The sequence below is a fragment of the Aspergillus fischeri genome, genomic scaffold, assembly GCF_000149645.3.
Source record: "Aspergillus fischeri NRRL 181 1099437636264 genomic scaffold, whole genome shotgun sequence".
Taxonomy (NCBI): Eukaryota; Fungi; Ascomycota; class Eurotiomycetes; order Eurotiales; family Aspergillaceae; genus Aspergillus; species Aspergillus fischeri.
Window position 1 is genome coordinate 1,556,765 of NW_001509762.1, and position 20,607 is coordinate 1,577,371.

Genomic DNA, 20,607 nt, shown 5'->3' on the forward strand with positions numbered 1-20,607 from the left:
CAAGTAATGGACTATTGGGAGAGTTCGTCGGGAATATGAACCAATTTCTTGCACATATTTGGCGTCTTAACGGTAGCATTTCGATCAATGACTCCCTGATTTGTTTATGCCATGATTTTACGAATATAGAAGATAATACAATTACTGATAATACGAGTTCTACGACCTTCCTTTGTAATTTTCTTTGTTTTCTTTCATGTTCGACGACTTGTCGACTTCGTTCTATGCTGCGGCGGCACCACGTGATGGAAGACGTCACATGGTCCGGAAGCGCCCCCGGCCTCATCATATCGAGCCTATCTGTCGCCTTCCCATCCTCGTCCATCAGAGGTCTCATCGTCTTCGACCATCTTTGTACTCCAAGAGAGACTTTTTCAGCCCCGTACCTGCAGCAAAATGGCTGCCAACGCCAGATACGAACCAGCTCCTCAAAGGGACTCCTTCGAGGACCGACCCTACCCTCAGGCCCCGCCATCTTATCAGGCAACCGCGAGCAGTGATGCGCCTCGCAGTGAGGACGACAATGTCCCCGACGACTTCAAGGTATGCGCAACCCGAACTCATCGATAGATGACAATGCTGATTGTAAGCCGTAGTTTGGGGGCACCGTTGCGGAGGGCACCCTGCCCATCCGTATGCAGTTCATCCGCAAGGTCTACGCCATCCTGTAAGCAGTTCCCTTCGCAAGCGATACATACAGCGCCTGGCACTCTAACAATAATCCCCGCGGTCAGGACCATCCAGCTCCTTCTCACAACAATCATGAGCTCCATCTCTTTCTTCAGCGAGAGCTACCGCCTCTGGATCCAGTCCAACTTCTGGCTCATGATGGTCTCCGTCTTCGGCGCCCTCGGCTTCATGCTCGTCACGTACTGGAAGCGCAAGAGCTACCCCGCCAACCTCCTCTTCCTTTCCGGCTTCACCCTGCTAGAAGCCTACTCCATCAGCGTCGTGACCTCCTTCTATGACGCCCGCATCGTCGTCCAAGCGCTCATCCTCACCTTGGGCATCTTCGTCGCGCTCACCCTGTTCGCCTGCCAGACCAAATACGACTTCACGAACTGGATGCCCTACCTCTTCGGGGGCCTGTGGTTCCTGATTCTCTTCGGGTTCATGTCGGCGTTCTTCCCGTACAATAGCACCGCGGAGCTGATCTACGGTGGTCTGGCGGCCTTGATCTTCTCGGCTTATATTCTCGTCGATACTCAGCTGGTTATGCGCCATTACCATGTTGAGGAGGAGATTGCCGCTGCGATCTCGCTTTACCTGGACATCCTCAACCTGTTCCTGGCTATTCTGCGGATTTTGAACAACCAGAATAATCAGTAAGTAATTCCGATATGGATACATCATACGCGGTGGCCACCAGTCGAATTCAAAGATGGTCAAACACACCCTATGCTCAATCTCGCCAATGGTCTAGCAATAACGAATTGAAGAAGACAGCACTATTGGCGGTTTAATCTGCAGCGTTCCAGGCTAACTATCAAACCTTAACTATTTTCATTCACTCCCCTTGACCATGATTTATCCCGTATTCTATTAATGAGTGTTCCCCCTTGCACTCCTTTTTCCTGCTCCTTTGCTACAGTCGGGGCTCTAGCCGATGATCGAATCTCTATCATAATAGGAACCAGGCAATTCTTGTGACACCAGTACCATTTAGAATAGTAGCTTATTTTCAGAATATCAAGCAATGATTTGTGAACAGATAATGAGATGTAAGCCTACATGAGTGGCAAGTAGACCAAAAATTTCCTGGTAATAGTCCCTAGTAACATAATAAAGTGTCATCATACTATGAAAGCAAACACCATTCGCCTGATCAAGAGGCATTCTTGGTATGATGATTTCACGACTCAATGGAATGAACCTGATATCTATCAAAGTAAAAGGTAAACATGGAACTAAAAGGTAAGAACCTTTAAAAGAAAATGTAAACATATCAGCTAGGCCGATCCAAACTGACCTTCCAACGCCTATGGATGGTATCGCCGCGACAAAGTTGCAAGCAGTAAATAAGTAGGTAACATAGAAAGGAAGGGGTTTCGGGTCAAGTCACACTATGAAATGAGGAAAGTTGTCCAGACACGCCTGCTCCAAAAGAATGATGAAGTGAACGCGGGAGGAAAAGCAATGGAATGATTCGAATCAAGTTTATCATAAAAGGGAGACGATAGCACGCGACCATATTCATCATAGTGACATGACGATTTCAGTGCGAAGCTATGAAGAATGTATTCACAATCAAACACACGATCATGACAAGGATGCCGTATACCACGAGCGCTAAACTCAACTTTCGCAGCAGGCCTCGGCGCCAGTGTCGGTTGGTAAGTCGGAGAATTGCGCTGTCGGTAAGTGGAAGGTTCTGGCCGCCCTCGATATCATTTTCGTCGGAGTTGTCGTCGTCAGAGAGAATGTTGTCAACTGCTTCATCATCTTCTTTCATGAGTCGCTGATGGGTTGGTGAGTCAGGAGACGAAATTTTGTAGTAGAAAAGGCCCGGAAGAATGAAGCTGATGCTGGTACTTCCGGTGCTACCAACGTAGGCCAACACCGCTTCGAGCGAGGAAACGGTCATCGCCACGATATAGCTTAGGATAAGAATTGTCGTCGTAATGAGTGAGAACCGCAGATCGCTCATGGGCTCGGGGGCCCGGTGGCCCCTGGGTCCGAGCAGAGGGTGACGGTGAGGCGAGTTCTCGTTTCCAGCGGCAGGCTTAGGTCTCCAGCGAAGCACTGCATCAATAGAGGCTCGACACGGGTGGCATTGAAGCGGATATGAGAACATGACAAGCATGACGATAGCGGCACGTCCAATGGTCGCCCAAACACCTGGTGGATACATGCTCACAATGTTACCCCCGACGTTGTCTCCGAAAGAGAGATAGCCTGTGATAGCCACGAGAATGTAGGTCGCTGCAGAGCTTCCGATACTGGCAAGCACAACGCCTGTCACCCGGAAGTGACTGTTGTTGCTAATTTCGTTCAATATAGAGAACATCTGCTTCCTGTCAGCGTGCTATGTCTGCAGTCAAAACCGTGCAGGCGACCTACATTCTGATGACACGTGAATGCAAAGACGATGACCGGAAGACTACTGAGCGCCGGGATGGGACCAGCCCAGTGGATCAGACGGACGGGGCCTCGTTCGTCCATTGTGTCTCCCTTGACAAAATGATAGACAACCAGTATGACCAGGTAACCCATTGACACCAGAGCGGCGATACTCGTATACTTCAGTGAGTCCAGACGTCGGAGATAAGAGAGAGGAATGACAATCAACCTGGGACGAGTCGTCAGCACAGGTCCAACTCAACTTTGGGAGTTGCTGGACAACGAACATGAAAGCAGTAACCCAGAAATGCCGGTCCACCAAAAACTCATATGCTGGAGTGGTACCAACGAAGCCCTGTACCACACCTGGCATCAAGTCACCAATGATGATGAGGTAACTGACCCCCACTCCAAAACATTTAATCGCGATAGCAGCGTCGAAAATAACGGCGGCATTGGGATATGTGAGCTGCGATAGGGCGAAGAAAGACGAACTGCCTCGGTCGAGGTACTGTGCGCATCGAGCCTGAAGGTAGAGGCCGAGTCCAGCGGTCATTCCAGACCAGAGAATGACGCAGATACCGAGGGCCATTCCCATGCGAGAGATGGCGAGCGGCATCGCCAAAACGCCGGCACCGATAACTGTTGAGACACGGTTCTATCAGCTCCGGAAATATATGAAATCGATGTCCCAATCAGTATAACTTACTCGTATTGACAAGGTTGATCACGCAGCTGATCCAACTGGCATCACCTTGAAACCCCGATGATCGTTTTCCCCGTGCTCCACGTCTAAGCATGATTGCCACTGATTAGCAACAAGTCCGCCCAAAACATATGGAGTGGTATCAGATCAACAATACCGTCGCGACGAATTCCGGAGTCCATCGCCGGGGCCGACCCCGACTACAGCATCCTCTCCCATCATCTTTGGTGAGGGTGTGGAGATGACCTTCTAACTGATAAGGGTAGTGGGCACGAGGGCTGTTGTAAAGTCGTTATCACCAACCTGAAGGTGCGATGGGAGTCGTCCAACATAACAAGTCAGGCCAGCAGAGGGAAATAGAAGTACCAAGAAAAAAAGTGTAAACGAGTGAAGATGTGAAAGCAAGAAGGTCAACTCTGAAGGGGCTACATTAGGGAGGCCGGGGATGATGACTGGAGTTGAGATGGTGCCAGGCCCAGCCAGACTTGCGACAAAAAGCGGAGGGCAATTCCGGCCCATCAGGGTTTAGCGTGGCTGACTGATCATCTGCTTATCGCACGGTTATCTACGGATCTATGGAGTACACAGTATCTCCATATTACTGTCAACTATCAAGGTGTTCATCATATTCCCCACTGAAGCTACATGAAGTAGAGCTAGAGCTTTGTCTTTGGCGCTCCCCATCCTTCCGTCGAAAGCAAATCATATACCTCATCCTCTACCTTGTTCATGTCCGACACAGTGTTTCCCCGTCGTCCTGCTGGTCCAGGGTCATTGAATGGACTGACAGCGCGAACGCTCTTGGAGACTTCCAAGATGGTCCCCCCTTGCACGGGGAATTGAGTGCCTTGGCCCGATTTGTCTCCAATAATTTCGCTGACACTGTCCTGCTGGATAAGAGCTAGCATCACCTCAGCCACCTCTTCCGGGGTTACCCATTCGTCGGCTTTGTCGTCAACCATCTTCAGTTTTTCTGGATGATCCATCCATAGTGGTGTTTTGATGACTCCCGGGGCAACAGCAGTCACACGGATGCCAAATTTGCTGTCCAGTTTGGCCAACGATCGCACCAGACCATTGATCGCGTGTTTCGTAGCTACATATATTGGCGCGGCCAGTGCTGGGCTCTGCCCTGCGATACTGGAAATATGGATGATATGCTTCGGTCTTTCGCTACTTCGATTGCGCAGAAAGTGAGATATAGCCAACTGAGTCGTGCGGATCGGATGTGTCAGGTTGATATCCAGCAAAGCGTATCGACCTCCATCTCGTGGATCACGGCTTTCTGGAGCCCCGGGAGGTCGCCAGAAATTGGACCAGTGCTGAGAGCCATCAGCAAACAACTCACAATATGAGTCGGAGGTAAGATCAGCCGTGCACAACTTACCGGTTCGTAGATTCCAGCACCTGGACATACAATGTTGACATCACCAAACTCTCTCACCGCAACCTCAAACATTCTCTCTAGCTGCTCCCAGTCGACGACATCTGTTCTCTGGAAGACGGCTCGATTGGGTGTGTTTGACTGACTGGAATAATTGTTTACCACCTCCTGCGCCTCGGGCCGAAGGGCCAGGTCTGCGATTAGAACGTTGCACCCATTCTCAAGCAGGATTTTGGCGAAACATAAGTTGATGCCTATGATGGTTTTAGCAAGATATACATGTAGTGAGGGTCTCAGATGGCTGAATACGTCTTACCTGAACCTGCACCCGTTACGATGGCGGATTTTCCTTTGACGGAGAAAGCCATCTTGTTGAAGGTTCAAGGTGGAGTCTGGTTGAGGAGAGGGCTTCTCCCAAGGTTGACAGGTCTACGCTTAAATGCCATAGCAGTACAAGCCCCCTGTCGGAGAATCTTGCTGATTCCTTGCTGTCGTATCACCTTGAATCAATGGATTGAGGGGGTGCGCGGGGTTGAATTGGCCCGAGGGTGACTGCTCCAACCCGGAAGAATGCCGACTTATAGATAATGATGCTCTACTTCCACAAGAACATTAGTTTGATCCAAGTTTGTCGCATGACTATGGTTTTTTCCATGGTAAATTAGATGTGGATCGTATCCATTTGCCTTGAGTTAAAAGCCGAAGAGCATGTTCTGTTAATCATGGCGTTTTTGCCATACTCCGCATCAGAGCGGACACTTGCCTTATTTGGAAAGCGTGCCGCCTACCATTTGCGGTATCCCGCCCAGTTCTCCACCGATCTATACTGTCATACCGATGGCAACAGTATATATAAATCAGGGAAAGATTTCGAGTTGAAATATGAAACACAGATCAACAGTCTACTACGAGCAAGCATTTCATCAGTATGTCGGCGTCGAAACTTCTCTCTAGAACGGCCGTTCGTGCTGCCTCTACGTCAACATCAACATCACACATGACCAAGACCGCCGGGGACATTTCCAGTGTGTTTCCAAGCTTGCGACCTGACTACAAACCGGAACCGCTGCCTCCACGGTTCAAGGAGCTGAAACAAAGGCTGTTCGAGAAAAATGAGAAGGCTCTAGTGCAAAGCTGGAAGAGACTCCTTGAAAGCCTAGAGAAAGAGGTGCATGAGATCAAGGTCAAGGGCAGCGATGTATGTCATTCCGCAATTCATTGTGATCATTTTTCACTAGGATGCTGACAGCTGGCAGATTATACCATCGGTACAATATGCAGATATTGTGTCCGGCAGAGTCTCGGATAGAGTCCTTGCTGAGATATTGCACCGCGGATCTGTCGTGATCAGAAATGTGATCCCTCGAAAAGAAGCTCGAGGTTGGAAAGATAGGGTTGAAGAGTATGTCGCTGCGAATAAGGAGCGAGTCAAGGCCTTTCCGCCTGACTCACCCGCTGTCTTCGAACTGTACTGGACTCCTTCGCAGGCCGAGGCTCGAGCACATCCCAACATGCTCGAAACTCAGCGTTTCTTGCAGCGTCTCTGGCATTCATCTGACCCGGCGACTCGGATATCTACCAGATACCCTCTGACATATGCGGACCGCCTCCGTATCAGGCAGCCGGGAGATGGTAAATTTTCGCTTGGTCCCCACGTGGATGGGGGTTCACTCGAGCGTTGGGAGGATCCAGAGTATTCGCGGGTCTACACCAAGATCTTGGAGGGCAAATGGGAAGAATACGACCCTTGGGACGCGAAGCACCGCGTTTCCGCTAAGATGGATTTGTACAATGGAGCGGGAGCATGCTCTATGCTGAGATTCTTCCAGGGCTGGCTTTCGATGTCCAACACTGGCCCTGGAGAAGGCTCGCTGCATGTTTGCCCTATGCTCGTTCAGAGCACCGCCTATACCATTCTGCGTCCATTTTTCGATGCGAAGACATTGCAGCCCAACCTGGACGCCACGTTTCCGGGTTCCGTGCCAGGTGCTTGCCAAGAATACAATCCAGTCACCCATCCTCACCTTGAACTCGACACCACCATGGTTTCGGTCCCAGAGGTCGAACCGGGCGATTATGTCGCCTGGCACTGCGACTCGTTGCATTCCGTGGACAAGGAGCATAAGGGCAATGGTGATTCCAGTGTCCTCTATATTCCTGCCACTCCAATGTGCGAGATGAATGTGGATTATCTCCTCAAGCAGCGGAACGCGGCTCTCGCCTATTCACCACCTTGGGATTTTCCCGGCGCTGGAGGTCCGGGTGAGGCAGGTTTTAAGGGTGCATTGGACTGGTCTTCTGTGAACCCTGATGGCCTGCAAGCCATGGGTATGGGCGGAAAGCCTTGGGAAGTAACTGGTGACATGACTGAGGGAGAGAAGAAAGTTGTTGAAGCAGCAAACAAGGCGTGCTTTGGCCAAGCTTGAGGGATTACTTCCAAGCTTTCTTCATGTAAATTATCAGTTCATCTGTATATAGTGTGTCAACTTCTCATTCTTCATTGCCATTGTTGTGGGATACATAGTCTGTAGCATCGTAGCTCAAACTCACCTTAGCCTAGCGTTCATCACCGCCCGCACCACCAATCAACAGTGGCATCATCATCTCCGCCATCAGATACCTGTCGACCACCGACTCCTTACTGTCCAACAGCCCACCTTAAACCTCCAATGACCGCTTGGAGCTGAGGTTATGAAAATGTGGCTACGGGTGGCACTCTTGCTGCTCACCTCATGCGTTCCCTCAACGGTGGCCATCTATCCTGATGAGGTCAATCATATCGATTTCCACCATGCGCTCCTGGGCACTCCCTCATCACACTCGACTTTCTTCCTCAAGCCTTCCTCCTCCTCTAATGCCTCGCTGCTCTATACTCTCTCACAGAAGCTGCTTCTCGGTGCAGTGAACCCGAGAGATGGCTCGTTGGTTTGGAGACAGAACGTTTCCCGATCATTGCTCTCGAAGGACGATGGCCAGGTCCAGTCGTTCCTGCGTGCTTCGGACGGATCGAATGCGATGGTCAGCGCAGTGGGCGATTATATCTCTTCATGGAGTGCTTTGGACGGAAAATTGATTTGGGAGAATTGGTTCGCTGGTGAGCCTGTGGTCGACCTCGAGCTGTTGGAGCTCGAAGATGCTGGCGCGACTTCTTCGGCTCGAGATGCGATCGCACTGTACGGTGACAAGACAGGTGTCCTCCGGAGACTGGATTCTGAATCTGGGGATGTGAAGTGGGAGTTTAAGGATGATAGGTAAGATGGATCACCCGGTGAAATATACTGTTGCTAATGCCTTCCTTTGGCTTGATTCAGTGGTGACATTCCCCTCCAGATATCATCCTCCGCAACCGAGGTCTTCTACATCTCTCTACAATCGGGCCTGCTCAAGGGCTACAAAATCAAAATTACTTCATTGGATCCTCTTACCGGCCGACAGGCTCAGCAGCATATTTTGAACACAGAGAGTGACGTGTCTGGACCGGAGTCGATTCTCTTCGTCGGCGCCAACACCGCTTCTCCAGTCATCATTTGGACGGACAAGGCACAGAAAGCTTTGAAAATCAACCAGATCGGTCTGAAGCAAGTGAATACACTTAACATTGATAACACGAGCGGCGAGGAAATCAGGTCGATTGAAGTTCACACCCCGAAGAAGCTTAACTCGTTGCCGCATTTCCTTGTCCACTATGAAACGGACTCCAGCTCCTGGGCGGAAGTGTATCACATCGATCTGACCTCGGCGACCGTTTCCAAAGCATATAGTCTGCCTCGTGTGCAAGAGAAATCAGCCTTCGCGACGAGTAACATTGATGCCAATGTCTACTTTACCCGCATCACTCAGTCGGAGGCTGTGGTTGTCTCATCTGCCTCTCATGGAGTCCTGGGCAGATGGCCGCTGCAGGCGCCTACGACTGAGCATGCTCAACATGCTGTATCAGAAGTAGTCGCCAAGGGGGACGCCGTCGCTGTTCGGTCCGCAACAGTCTTGTCATCGGGTGACTGGCAACTCATTCGGAACGGCCAGACTGAATGGACGAGATACGAGGCATTGAATGGAGCGGTTGCCGCTTCCTGGGCTGAGGAAGAATACGAGGAAGATCTCGCTCATGAATTGGAAGTTGAGGGGCATGAGAGCTTATACAAGGCCTATGTCCATCGTGTTAAGCGCCACGCCAAAGACCTGCAACACCTTCCAGAGTGGCTGAAGGAATTACCTAAGCGTATTCTGACTAGTATTCTCAGCGACGAAGTGTCGAGCCTTGACGGCTTTGGACTCAGCAAAACCGTCGTTGTGGCTACTGAGAATGGACGAGTGTATGGCATCGACACTGGAAATCACGGCGCTGTCTCTTGGAGCGTCAAGGCTGCTGAATCAGACAGCTGGAACGTGAAGGCCATCGTCACCCAACCTGGCTACGCCACTGTGTACACCGACGACGGTAGCTCAGTGAGCCTGAACACGACATCTGGCGCTGTTATCAAGCGTACGCCCGCTTCAGGCAAGATCGCTTCTATCGCTGTCATCAATGGCCCTTCAACCCCTATCACCATTGGTGTCAAGGAGGATGGTGTGCCAGTGGAGCCTTTGGATAAACCTGGCTTTTTCGTGACTCTCAGTGCCGACGGCCGTGTCTTGGGATGGAGTGCCGCTGACAACAAATCGCCTGTCTGGGAATTCCTGCCTGCTCAGGGCCAGAAGATCATGCGTGCTATTGCACGCCCCTCTCACGACCCCGTTGCGTCTATCGGCAAAGTTCTGGGCGACAGGTCAGTTCTTTACAAGTACTTGAACCCGAACCTGGCTCTGATCACGGCTGTGGGTGAAGACACGGCCACATTCTACTTGCTGGACGCCATTTCCGGGAAAATCCTTCACAGCAGCACTCAGAAGGGCGTTGATACCAGTCAACCTATTGCTTCTGCCATCTCCGAGAATTGGTTCGTCTACTCCTTCTATGGCGATCCACCAACCCCGTCAGACGCCAAGGGTTATCAGCTGGTGGTTTCGGAGCTCTACGAGTCGCCCCTCCCCAACGACCGTGGCCCGTTGGGCTCTGCGTCGAACTACTCCAGCATCCACGGTAGTGACATCCTACCACTGCCTCATGTGATTTCCCAAGCCTTCATCATCCCCGAACCCATCTCGCACATGGCCGTCACGCAAACCCGTCAAGGTATCACAACCCGCCAACTTCTCTGCACGCTCCCAGCTTCGAACTCCATCGTTGGCATCCCCCGTCCGGTGCTAGATCCCCGGCGGCCTGTCGAACGGGACCCAACCTCCACCGAGGCCGAGGAGGGTCTGTTCAAGTACAACCCCGTCCTCGAGTTCGACGGGAAGTGGTACCTCACACACAACCGCGAGGTCGCAGGCATCAAGGCCGTCCTCTCCAGCCCAACTTTGCTCGAGAGTACAAGCTTGATCTTCGCGTTTGGAGGGGACGTCTTTGGCACGCGGGCCACTCCCAGCCAGGCATTCGATGTCCTCGGCAAGGGATTCTCGAAGTTGCAGCTCATCATGACAGTTCTGGCTTTGAGCGTAGGTGTGATTATCTTGGCTCCAATGGTACGTTTCCTGTCCTTCCGCCCACACTTACCCCCGCGTGTACGTACGCCTCATGACATTCAAATACTGACCAAACTACAGGTGCGGAGAAAGCAGACCAACCTGCTGTGGAAGGCAACCTAGAAAAGATGGAGAAACAAGCTCAAGCTATATAACTTCTCTTCATGATTGTGTTTATTGAACTGCTGTTGACCTAATCTACCTGATGAGACTTAGAGAATTAAAACGATGCAAGTACTCTGGATAGAGAAGGCGGAGTTGGAAGATAATCCCGCTAATCGATTGACGAAGTTGATGTTGCATCGGCCGCCGCCGATAGCAAACACTAAGTAACGTATGCTAGATGCCGAATGAACATCCGCAATATGCGACCGAACAAGGAATAAATGCAATTGTCTTTCTATGACATGCCCCGTTCAACGTGATAGGTCTATGTAATCGCCCATTGACGCCTGATGTATGTAGATTAAGCGACTGATCCTGACCGGACCAGGAGATGAAAGAAAACCGAAAGGGAATTTATGTTTACGGTACTAAGCAGATACCGTCTGAGCATTCCCGTTAGCAACCTTCTCCGCGGCAACATTGTCCAACGCAACCTTTTCGTTTTCATTCTCCGACTGGACCTCGGATTGCTCTGTTGATGATGCTGCTGGCGCTAGGCTCGTAGCAGCCATCTTGGCCTCCAGTTCTGCATCCGGTGTATTCGTGTTCTCTTCTTGCTTGGCAGGCATAGGCACAGGAACAGTCCTCTGTCTGCTCTTGCCGTTGACTTTGCCGAGGATTTCGACGTGGTCGCCCTTGAACAGGACGGGCCCCTTGGTGAAAGAAGGCTTGGTCTCGCCTTCGGCAGGAGGGATCTCCAGCGCGCCGACCAGTTCGCGTGCGGGCTCGTCGAGGTTCGGCATATCGCCCCACTGCCAGTCGAGTTCGCCGCCATATTGCTTGGGGATGCTGGAGGGGTCCATGAAGGAGGTGAGGGTGGGTTTTACCTCTGCAGCGGATAGGATGAAGATCTTGGAGGTGGTGACTGGGTCGAACCAGCGCTTGATCCAGCCCCAGACGGTGGGGAAGAAGGCGGGGGCGCCGATAATCTAGTAGGTAGATGTTAGACAGCTGAGTCGATAGGTGGTGGGGGGAAGGGAGGAACGTACGAAGATCCGGTCCAGAGTTTCTGGGTAATGCGCTGTAGCTAACACGCTCGCATCCTGCATGTGCCCCTTCAGGTTCCAGAACTGCTTAAGCCCAACCCCGCTGACATCGACGATGTTCGTTGACGAGACGATCGGCGTCTCGGGGTGAGGGCGCGGGAGCTGGGTGCATAGCGGCATGACGAAGCGGAGGAGATTCTCGTAGAGGGCGAAAAGGCGCAGCAGGCGCTGCGGCACCGTCGAGGACTGATGCGTCTCTGCCGTCGAGGCGGGGTCCGTCATCGTGGAATTATAAGCGGCCATATTCTTGCTGTTCAGATGCTTGATCTCGAACACATAAATGGGAATACCGCGCCGGTCCCGACGACCCGTCCATTGCGGATACTATATCCATACCGGGAACCGGGGTCAGTGACTTGTTCATCCACGGGCTCAATAAAAACACAGCGAGTATAGGTTCCCAGACTCACCATCCGTCTCGCGGCATCGTACGAGTCCACTTCAATGTTCGCATATAGCTCCTCGATGGCATTCTCCTTGCGCCAATCCTCTGTATCTTTGAACTGGCCCCAAGCGCCATTCACATCGAACTTACGCGCGCGCAGAAACCGCCTGTTTGTAACCCTTCAGCATGCGATTTCTCAACTTGAACACGAGGAAACGCACAGCATAGTCGCATCATCATGACTGGCCTTCCCACTCTCACCCTGCCCCTCAGGCTTATAGTACCCATTCCGCTCACACAGCGTCTTGAACTCCTTCAGCTTCTCCTCCTGGTCCGGCGTGAGGTGATTCAAGTGGCCAGCGAGCCACGCCGTCCCGGCCGCCTGCGAAGCCGACGCAGCCGGGTCGTTCTCGGCGTATTCGGCCGGTTGTATCGACGATGCATCGCTCTCCGCCTGGCTGTGGTGGGATTTGGTACGCCACAAAGGCATTCTGAAAGTCGGGTGTCTTGCGTGCGAGACTCCACTCGGTTTCTCTTTTTTTCGTTTTCTTTACCCCAGACTGATTAGATAAGATGCGCGAATATAAGAAAGCGAAAGCAAGGGTCGCGGGGGGATTCGGTGCTGACTAGTAAACAGCGCTTCGCTTCGTCTTACACCCCTCCGCGGCAAGCCCGGATGTCCTAAGAAAGGCGATGTTCTTGGATCGGCTAGTCCTCACTGCGTCGGCAGTCCAAAGACCGTAGAATTCCAGTGGTGTACCGATATTCAGTGCGCAAATCCAACTGCGAGAAGTGATGCGGTTTAAGAGCCGAGAACAGATCTTTTGCCCTGCTGGAACTCGTCGGAAAAGAAGTTGTTTGTTGCTCTGCATAAAGCGCGATTATGTCAGCATAAAAAAAGACCGACCAGATTATGCAGTCAATAATCATCGCACCAAACAGTAACACTACGAATTGATCGGCAAGCAGATCGACAAGCTGTGAAAGCAGGTGGACGAATGATTGTCAAATGCCTCATTTTGGTTATTCTTATTAGAACCTTTCCAGGGACATCCTATGCTGTATGCTAAGGGATATCATCAAGAGATACAGAAAAATATGACTGGCCAAAAGCAGAACTGCCAATTTTTTCAAAGGCATGGATGCGTTTTACCTTGCCCGTAAATATACAATCGATCCATTTCCCAAGTTCCAAGCTGAAAGGCATTCCCCTTGACGGTGCCTATCACTTAGTCCTCGGTGAGGTCGCCATACTCCCACATTCCGCGTCTCTCCTGCTTAGCCTCGTCCTCGACGCTGCGCAGGTTAGATAGAGTCTCGCTGGCAGCACGCTCCCAGGCCTTCAACTTCCGAGGAACCATGGCCAGACCCTCACGGACAATTTCGGCGTTGATGCTCTGGTCCAAACTCTTCGATACGGATGGGTCCAACAAGGTAACGTGCATCGTTCCGTCAGAAGCGACGTAGTCGACGTTGGCGACCAATGTCCGACCATACGTCAGCTCCTCAAGATAGCTGACGGCATCCTGGAGGTAATCGGCGGAGACGGGGAACTGCACGAAAGAGAGCACGGCATCCGAAGCTTGAGCGCGGAGCTTCTGGACGGAGAACTGGGGTTGGCTCAGGGGCCGGAGGCGGGACCATGGGAGGATCTCAGAGTTACCATAGTCGATGTATACAACCTCTGCCTGCTGCTTTTCACGGTCGTTGCGACGCACCCTGGCACGGTACCAGTCGCCATCCTCAGTAAATTTGGCAGCCACATAATCACCGGCCTTGGGTGGGCCAGGGAGCGGAGTGTCGTTGGCCTTGTTCAAGTGGAAAGAACGGAAGGCGCTCATCAGCTCCGTCAGGGCAGAGGTGCCTGTGCCAATCTGCTGGATCTTGATCTTTCCGGAAGCGGGGTCGACATAGGTGACCATCACGTCCCGGTAGTCCTTACGACGCTCGGTAGCCTCGCCTTCCGCACCGTTGCTACCGTTGGCAGCTTCCTCTTCAGCCTCCTCAGCCTCCTTGCTTGGATCCCAGTCGTGCCACAGACCCTTCCGGGCCTCCTTTGCCTTCTGCTCAGCTGCAAAGTACTCTGTAGCGTGACCGGACTGCTCGGCGGAGTAGGCATGGACCGTGGCCAGACCCTCCTCCAGCAGGACCTTGGCAAAGTCTTCCTTGTTGACGTAGAGAGTGCCAATGAAGCCACCGACCTTGTCAATGGTTTCAACGTCGATCTCGACATCGCGTTGCATGCACCGCTTGTTCGCCAAGTCATGGGCTTCCTGGCCAAACGGTTCACCTGCTTCACCAGGATTGCGAGCTGAGCGGGGCGCACGGATACCGGACAAGACCAAGGTCAACTTGGCATTCTCTCGGGGCACAAGAACGGTAAAACGAGATCCTGACTTGACGAAGTCCACAATGGCGGGGACACGCTTCTGACGTTGCAGAATCGAAACTTCCATCTTGGCTTTCTGCAAGCTCTCGGAGTAGTCCTGGTACTGCTTGGGCTTAGCCGGCTTGGGGGACCACATTCCCTTTCCGTCTTTCTGAGCTTCCGCCTCGGCGATAAGCAGGGAGTCATAGTCAGGGGAGCGATCCTCGTCGTCCTGGCGGTGACGGATGACCGAAGCATAACCAGCCTCCACAAGCGCGAGAGCGATGTTGGTGTTGCCCTGCATCACTGTTGCGACGTCCCTCTCCTCGTAGCCCTCAGTCGCAGGCTTCTTGCCGTTAATTGTGACCTTGACGTGCTTGCCAATGAGCCTCTTGCGCACGAATTCCTTAGCATCCGCCTGGAACGGTGCCTGCTTAGGATCGGAGGGCTTGGGCTGTCTAACACTGCTCAGACTGATCTTCTTCTCCCCACCGGCCTTGTTCCGGAGGATCAGAGTATCTGCGTTCAGCACTCGGCTGACAATGTAATCCTGATCGGCGGCCCCGCCAGCAGGACCCTTCGCGACAAGTCCAGCAAACATGCCTTTCCTGTTATCCTTAGCCTCCTTCTCTGCGCGCCGGAACGCTGCCATTTCGGCTCCGAGCAACGTTGAGTGGTGATCGAAGCAGCGGGCAAGACCGGCTTCCAGGAGGAACTTGGCGATGTTGCCGTTGGGGTGGAGGACAGTAGCGATCAGTTGTCCCTGGGGAGTGACACCGAGAAGGGACACCTGAACCTTGCGCTGCAGAAGCCGCGCCTCGACGAACTGGTATGCCTCGTCCCCGAAGGGTTCACCAGGCTGCTCCTTGCCCTCAGCATTGACCCGTTTCGCGGCCGGGGCGCGAACTCCCGCAACTGCAACGACCGTCTGCAAATGTTCATCGGGCGACAAAAGCAGGCGCAGTACTAGCCTGTCTCCGTTCAAAACTCTCTCGACAATGGCCTCGAGGTGCTTGTCTTTCCACTCATCAACCAGAGATTTTGCGTCGTCAACCTCATAGCTAGTCTCTGTACGGCCCTTATCTGCCCCAGCCCACATACCCTTGCCTTCGGTACGGGCGTGGTCCTCCAGAGCACGGAGTCGCTCAAGATATGCGAGTGTCTCTTCGGATTCGTCGCTGCGTTTGCCGGCCTCTTCACGGACGCGGGTCCATCCTTCTTGCACGCTGATATCGGGCAGGGAGGCGTCAAAGCCGGGGAGCTTGATTGTGCCGTAGTCACGCTTGGCGCCGGTAGGGATTGTGTAGAGGACCTGGAACTGGATTACTTTGCCCACGAGGACCTCGCGGAGGAATTCCCGGGAGTGGAAGCCGTATGGCTAGAGATAAGTCAGTGACAATTCGGAATAGCAGTTCAATCAAAGAGCATAAGACATTTCTGAAGGGCTATGTGTAGAATGAAATGTGCCAATTGGGTTTGCTGGAGCTGGAATGGGCGGAGATTAGAGGCCACCTATCCAGACACCAGAAAGATGGGATTCCAAAAGCAACAAAGCGAGGGAGAGCAATTGAATCTCAGAAATCTAGAAACTCACCTCATCGCCTTCTCTCCTCAGTCTAGGAGCTGAGACATATGCAAGACTAAGGGTGCGTTCCTGTCCAGGGTTCGTGACATGAGACAGGACAACAGTGTCGCCCGACAGGACAGATTTCACGCGGGCTTCCAGAGGCATGCTGAGGAAGCCACAGAAGACTTGGGGACGATAAGGGATTGACGGGGAAGAGAAAAAGAGATTGTTGCAGCAACAATCAATTGCTTCGAAGGAATTTTGAATGATATAATTAAGAGAACAAAAAAGCAAAGACACAAGAGAGTGATGGGGAATCAAGATCGAGGTGAACTCGTGAGGAGAGCTTCCAGTTTGGGGCCACCTGACTTTGTGTGGGGGAAGCCGCTAATTGTGTCTCTAGCCAGGGGCAGGCCCCATTGGCGATACTGATAGGTGTCATTCAGCCAAGTATGTAAGGAGATTTTGAAATAACTTTTAAACGGATCTTGGATCATTCAATTTGACAAGTGAATTAATAGCTATATTTGCGGCAACTATTTCATCTTAAAAGCACATCAATTCGTGAATGCTATTCAGTACTTAAATCTGAACAGCTGCGAGTTCAGAACGGACCCCTTTCTTGGATTTTTCCCCTCCTGGTACTCGAACAAATATCATTCTGTTACTTATCCCCAGTCCGACGATGATCCAAGCACTTTTATGCTAATCAAAATTGATTCGCGCTTAAGCGGCGATACCAATGACACCTGTTGAAAGAGACAACAAGTTAACGTACATCCGTCTTTGTGTCTATAGACCGAGATGGACTTACCACAGGCGGGACGAGCACCAGCGTTACCAGTCTTCTTGGACTCCTCGTTGTCACCCTTGCCAAGGTCGTCGGTACCGGCGTGAACGACCAGGGTCCGCTAACATTGTTTGTCAGCTCACCGTCAACTCTATGCATCACCATCCGCAAAAACTTACGCCCAGAACACTCTCAGCACCAATCAGCTTAATAAGCTTGTCCTGCTTGGAGCCGACGGCGTTACCCTCGGCATCGGTCTCGAAGTTACCAAGGTCACCGACATGGCGCTCGGAGTCCTCGGGAGCTCCATGGGTCTTGCCATAGGGGTTAACTAGATGTCGGTCAGTTCTGGTTCTCACAGTAACCACTGGTAAGAGGACATACAGTGAGGACCAGCGGAGGTGCAGCCGTTGGTGTTGTCGCCGAACTGGTGGACGTGGAAGCCACGCTTGGCGTTGGGGTCGTTGCCCTTGATGTTCCAAGAGACGGTGGTGGGAGAGTTCTCGTCGGCCTGCTCGAAGGTGACAGTGCCGGTGATCTTAGAGTCACCACGGAGGACAGCAACTGAGAAGGAAGTTAGCCATCCTGTAAAGGTAGGAACGGCACAAAAGTACAAAAAGCTTCCAGAAAACGGCAGAAGCTCGTTCGTTTCGCTCATCTGCACTGACTGGGGCGTAACTCCATGAATACTGGTTGCTCAGATAAGGTAGAGCCCGTTCACAGCTCCCCAGTTCCCACTAGCCATGTAGACCAGACCAAAGCAGGAAGCATAGGCAGAGTAAGGAGCGAATAGCAGCATCCATTGTCTATCAAGAGCAGCCAGTACGCTTAATTACCCCAGAGTTGGGATCCAACGATGACGGATGATAGGCCAGGAAGCTGGCGAGGCCGGATCGCAAGGTGCTCAAATGTGCTCACTCAAGGTCCCCGGCCACGGTCGATCGTGGATCCCAACGACAAGCAGATACCAATGAAAAACAAGAAAGGTAATACAAATAAGCATAAGTCACCTACCAGCCTTGACCATTTTGACGGTTTGAATTGTGTCTTGTTGAAAATATGACTAGAACAGAGAATTCGAGAAAGTTGATGGCAGAGATGACGATGGGAAAAGGACGAGGAGAAATCGAGAGGCAAACCTTGGGACGAGGGGTAATTTCTACTACTAATAACTACCTAGGTTAGGATATAGATAGCAGTCCTATTAGCTCCTACTACTACAGGGTGGATTCACAAGGTATTATTCTACTCCGTATTCGACAGGTTTCCAATCGGTCCAATTTCGTCTGCTTTCCATCCATGACCCATCCGCCTCGACTTCACCTCCTCATTGGGGCCCTTGGGAGCTGTTGGCCTCTCAAAAAGCGAAGAATAGTTACCCCCACCTGTGCTGGCGGGGTCGTCGGAATGACGTTTGTTTGTGTATTATCGTGTCAAGAGCATGTACGGAGTATAAACAGGTAACTCTTCATGTAGTCGACGATTAGACAGCTCAGTTTCGGAACTCTGGATATGTACGGTATTGTACCAAGTAACTACCAAATATCATTCTTTGTAAGAGATCGATTCATAAGCCGTTCGGTCTCGACTGCGGATACAGATACCTCCTCAGTCCGAGCTGAGTGAGAGCTGCAGATCCGCGGAAAAGGCTGCCATACTAAACCCGTAATCCCGTGATCTTCATTTGTAAGCTAACCAACAGCTGTGCGACCCAGTATCTAAAAAGTAATGACTGAAGTCAGATAATTCATGTATCTCGATTGTGTTTGTTTGTACGGCATTCGTGATAACGAGCTTTAGATATAAGCACGAAGATCATCTAATAATCTCAGCCCTCCCTTGAGTGAAGAGGTGGTTCAGTTCCAGATGACGTACCTCGGGTATTGCACACCTCCAGCTATTTTCTGACCATCCTCGAACATGTTCCTTCCCATTAAACCTACGGAGCAACTAAAAAGTACCAGAAGACTGATGATAAAAATTTACCACTCCATTTCAAATGATGTGGAGAATTCATTACATGATTCATTCATATCTACGAGGCCAATTTTTCATGCCGCCAATTTTAACAGAGAAAGACATCAGCAGGAAAAGAAACAGAATTCAACAGCAAGACAGATCAAGGCAATTTCCCAATCTAAGCCTGGATCTTCTGCTTGAGGAGCTCCTTGAGGGTGACGGCGTCAGCCGCGAACTTGGAGATACCCTCGCGCAGCTTCTCGACGGCCATAGCCTCCTCGTTGAAGTCGAAGCGGAAGGTAGCCTCGTCGTTGATGTAGCTGCGCTTGGGGATGTCGAGGCTGGCGGCGCTGGAGGCGTCGAGCTTCTTGGGGACGGAGGCTGTCGAGTTGTACAACTCCTCGAGCAGGTTGGGCTACCTCGAGGTTAGCTTTGGTCCGGCCAATGATTTAAGACGGATAACATACCGAAATGGTCAGGTAGTCACAGCCAGCCAACTCTGTGATCTCACCGGTGTTACGGAAGGAAGCTCCCATAACGATGGTCTTGTAACCATACTTCTTGTAGTAGTTGAAAATGCTCTGAACGGACTTGACACCGGGATCCTCCTCGGGGCTGAAGTCGCGCTTGTGCGCAGCCTTGTACCAGTCCAGGATACGGCCGACGAAGGGGGAGATGAGGAAAGCACCAGCCTCGGCGGCAGCAATGGCCTGGACAAGGGAGAACATGAGGGTCAGGTTGCAGTTGATGCCGTGCTGAGACTGCAGGATGTGGGCGGCCTTGATACCCTCCCAGGTGGAGGCGATCTTGATAAGAATACGGTCCTTGGAGATGCCTTGTTGCTCGTAGAGCTGCGCGAGTCAGCTATGTCTCGTCATCTGCTGATTCGGTCAGGTCTGGCGTACCTTGATGATGTGAAGGGCCTTGTCGACGGAAGCCTGGGTGTCGAAGGAGAAACGAGCATCGACCTCAGTGGAGACCTTGCCGGGGATGATCTCGAGGATCTTCTTGCCGAACTCAACGAGAAGGTTGTCGAGGGTAGCGTCGACCTGCTCATCAAGAGTCTTGCCCTGTCGGGGGGATCAGTAACAGATCAATATCACGCGGCTTTTCATAGAGTGACAGACCTCCCTCTTGCCCTTTTGGACGGCAGCGTCGATCAGGCTGGCGTACTCGGGCTTCTTAGAAGCAGCCAGGATCAAGGAGGGGTTGGTGGTAGCATCCTGAGGCTTGTACTTGCCAATGGCTGCAGAGTAGTCAATATCGGAATCGCGGCTGAGCAATATTAACGGGACGGAGGATACATACTGGCAAAGTCACCTGGAGAGATGCGCTATTAGCTATGTTCTTGCAGCCATCTATCCGCGATGATAGAAAGAACTCACCAGAGTCACAGACAACAACCTGTATGGACGGTAGACCTAGTGATTAGCGATCCATGCTGATGTGGCGCAAAAAGGCCACGAAATGATTGACTTTGGACTTACGGTGCCAGTGGCCTTGAGCTGTTCGAGAGCGGAAGACATTGTGATGTAATGTGAGGAAGACAGACAAGCTAATCAAACACAGGAGAGATTGAATCTGTATGTGAAGGCGTTCAATGACAGATGGG

The 20,607-nt window shown here is 51.8% G+C and overlaps 9 protein-coding genes across 9 annotated transcripts; 3 read left to right on the forward strand and 6 right to left on the reverse strand.

The window, feature by feature from the left end:
* Positions 1 to 396: 396 nt before the first annotated feature.
* Positions 397 to 1,329, forward strand: NFIA_078020 (Bax inhibitor-1 family protein; the record flags this gene model as incomplete). Its single annotated transcript, XM_001259758.1, has 3 exons — positions 397 to 543; positions 597 to 667; positions 735 to 1,329. 3 exons carry the CDS (start codon positions 397 to 399, stop codon positions 1,327 to 1,329), a joined length of 813 nt encoding a protein of 270 aa, XP_001259759.1.
* An 886-nt stretch (positions 1,330 to 2,215) lies between these two features.
* On the reverse strand, positions 2,216 to 3,860 carry NFIA_078030 (putative amino acid transporter; the record flags this gene model as incomplete). The annotated part of the gene is made up of 4 exons (XM_001259759.1): positions 2,216 to 3,007; positions 3,061 to 3,289; positions 3,348 to 3,702; positions 3,770 to 3,860. 4 exons carry the CDS (start codon positions 3,858 to 3,860, stop codon positions 2,216 to 2,218), a joined length of 1,467 nt encoding a protein of 488 aa, XP_001259760.1.
* Positions 3,861 to 4,422: 562 nt separating this feature from the next.
* Positions 4,423 to 5,518, reverse strand: NFIA_078040 (putative short chain dehydrogenase/reductase family oxidoreductase; the record flags this gene model as incomplete). The annotated part of the gene is made up of 3 exons (XM_001259760.1): positions 4,423 to 5,088; positions 5,154 to 5,404; positions 5,467 to 5,518. 3 exons carry the CDS (start codon positions 5,516 to 5,518, stop codon positions 4,423 to 4,425), a joined length of 969 nt encoding a protein of 322 aa, XP_001259761.1.
* A 560-nt stretch (positions 5,519 to 6,078) lies between these two features.
* Positions 6,079 to 7,576, forward strand: NFIA_078050 (DUF1479 domain-containing protein; the record flags this gene model as incomplete). Its single annotated transcript, XM_001259761.1, has 2 exons — positions 6,079 to 6,348; positions 6,407 to 7,576. 2 exons carry the CDS (start codon positions 6,079 to 6,081, stop codon positions 7,574 to 7,576), a joined length of 1,440 nt encoding a protein of 479 aa, XP_001259762.1.
* A 265-nt stretch (positions 7,577 to 7,841) lies between these two features.
* NFIA_078060 (uncharacterized protein) lies at positions 7,842 to 10,838 on the forward strand (the record flags this gene model as incomplete). The annotated part of the gene is made up of 2 exons (XM_001259762.1): positions 7,842 to 8,401; positions 8,462 to 10,838. 2 exons carry the CDS (start codon positions 7,842 to 7,844, stop codon positions 10,836 to 10,838), a joined length of 2,937 nt encoding a protein of 978 aa, XP_001259763.1.
* A 410-nt stretch (positions 10,839 to 11,248) lies between these two features.
* On the reverse strand, positions 11,249 to 12,801 carry NFIA_078070 (SEC14 family lipid-binding protein; the record flags this gene model as incomplete). The annotated part of the gene is made up of 4 exons (XM_001259763.1): positions 11,249 to 11,809; positions 11,870 to 12,250; positions 12,337 to 12,478; positions 12,533 to 12,801. 4 exons carry the CDS (start codon positions 12,799 to 12,801, stop codon positions 11,249 to 11,251), a joined length of 1,353 nt encoding a protein of 450 aa, XP_001259764.1.
* A 739-nt stretch (positions 12,802 to 13,540) lies between these two features.
* NFIA_078080 (putative transcription factor (Snd1/p100)) lies at positions 13,541 to 16,411 on the reverse strand (the record flags this gene model as incomplete). Its single annotated transcript, XM_001259764.1, has 2 exons — positions 13,541 to 16,057; positions 16,274 to 16,411. The coding sequence occupies 2 exons, from the start codon at positions 16,409 to 16,411 to the stop codon at positions 13,541 to 13,543; spliced, it is 2,655 nt and encodes an 884-aa protein (XP_001259765.1).
* Positions 16,412 to 16,972: 561 nt separating this feature from the next.
* sod1 (superoxide dismutase SOD1) lies at positions 16,973 to 18,063 on the reverse strand (the record flags this gene model as incomplete). Its single annotated transcript, XM_001259765.1, has 5 exons — positions 16,973 to 16,995; positions 17,061 to 17,157; positions 17,216 to 17,367; positions 17,421 to 17,600; positions 18,051 to 18,063. The coding sequence occupies 5 exons, from the start codon at positions 18,061 to 18,063 to the stop codon at positions 16,973 to 16,975; spliced, it is 465 nt and encodes a 154-aa protein (XP_001259766.1).
* A 1,110-nt stretch (positions 18,064 to 19,173) lies between these two features.
* On the reverse strand, positions 19,174 to 20,521 carry NFIA_078100 (sedoheptulose-7-phosphate:D-glyceraldehyde-3-phosphate transaldolase TAL1; the record flags this gene model as incomplete). The annotated part of the gene is made up of 7 exons (XM_001259766.1): positions 19,174 to 19,410; positions 19,463 to 19,846; positions 19,901 to 20,065; positions 20,123 to 20,241; positions 20,304 to 20,315; positions 20,381 to 20,399; positions 20,483 to 20,521. 7 exons carry the CDS (start codon positions 20,519 to 20,521, stop codon positions 19,174 to 19,176), a joined length of 975 nt encoding a protein of 324 aa, XP_001259767.1.
* Between the last annotated feature and the right edge of the window lie 86 nt (positions 20,522 to 20,607).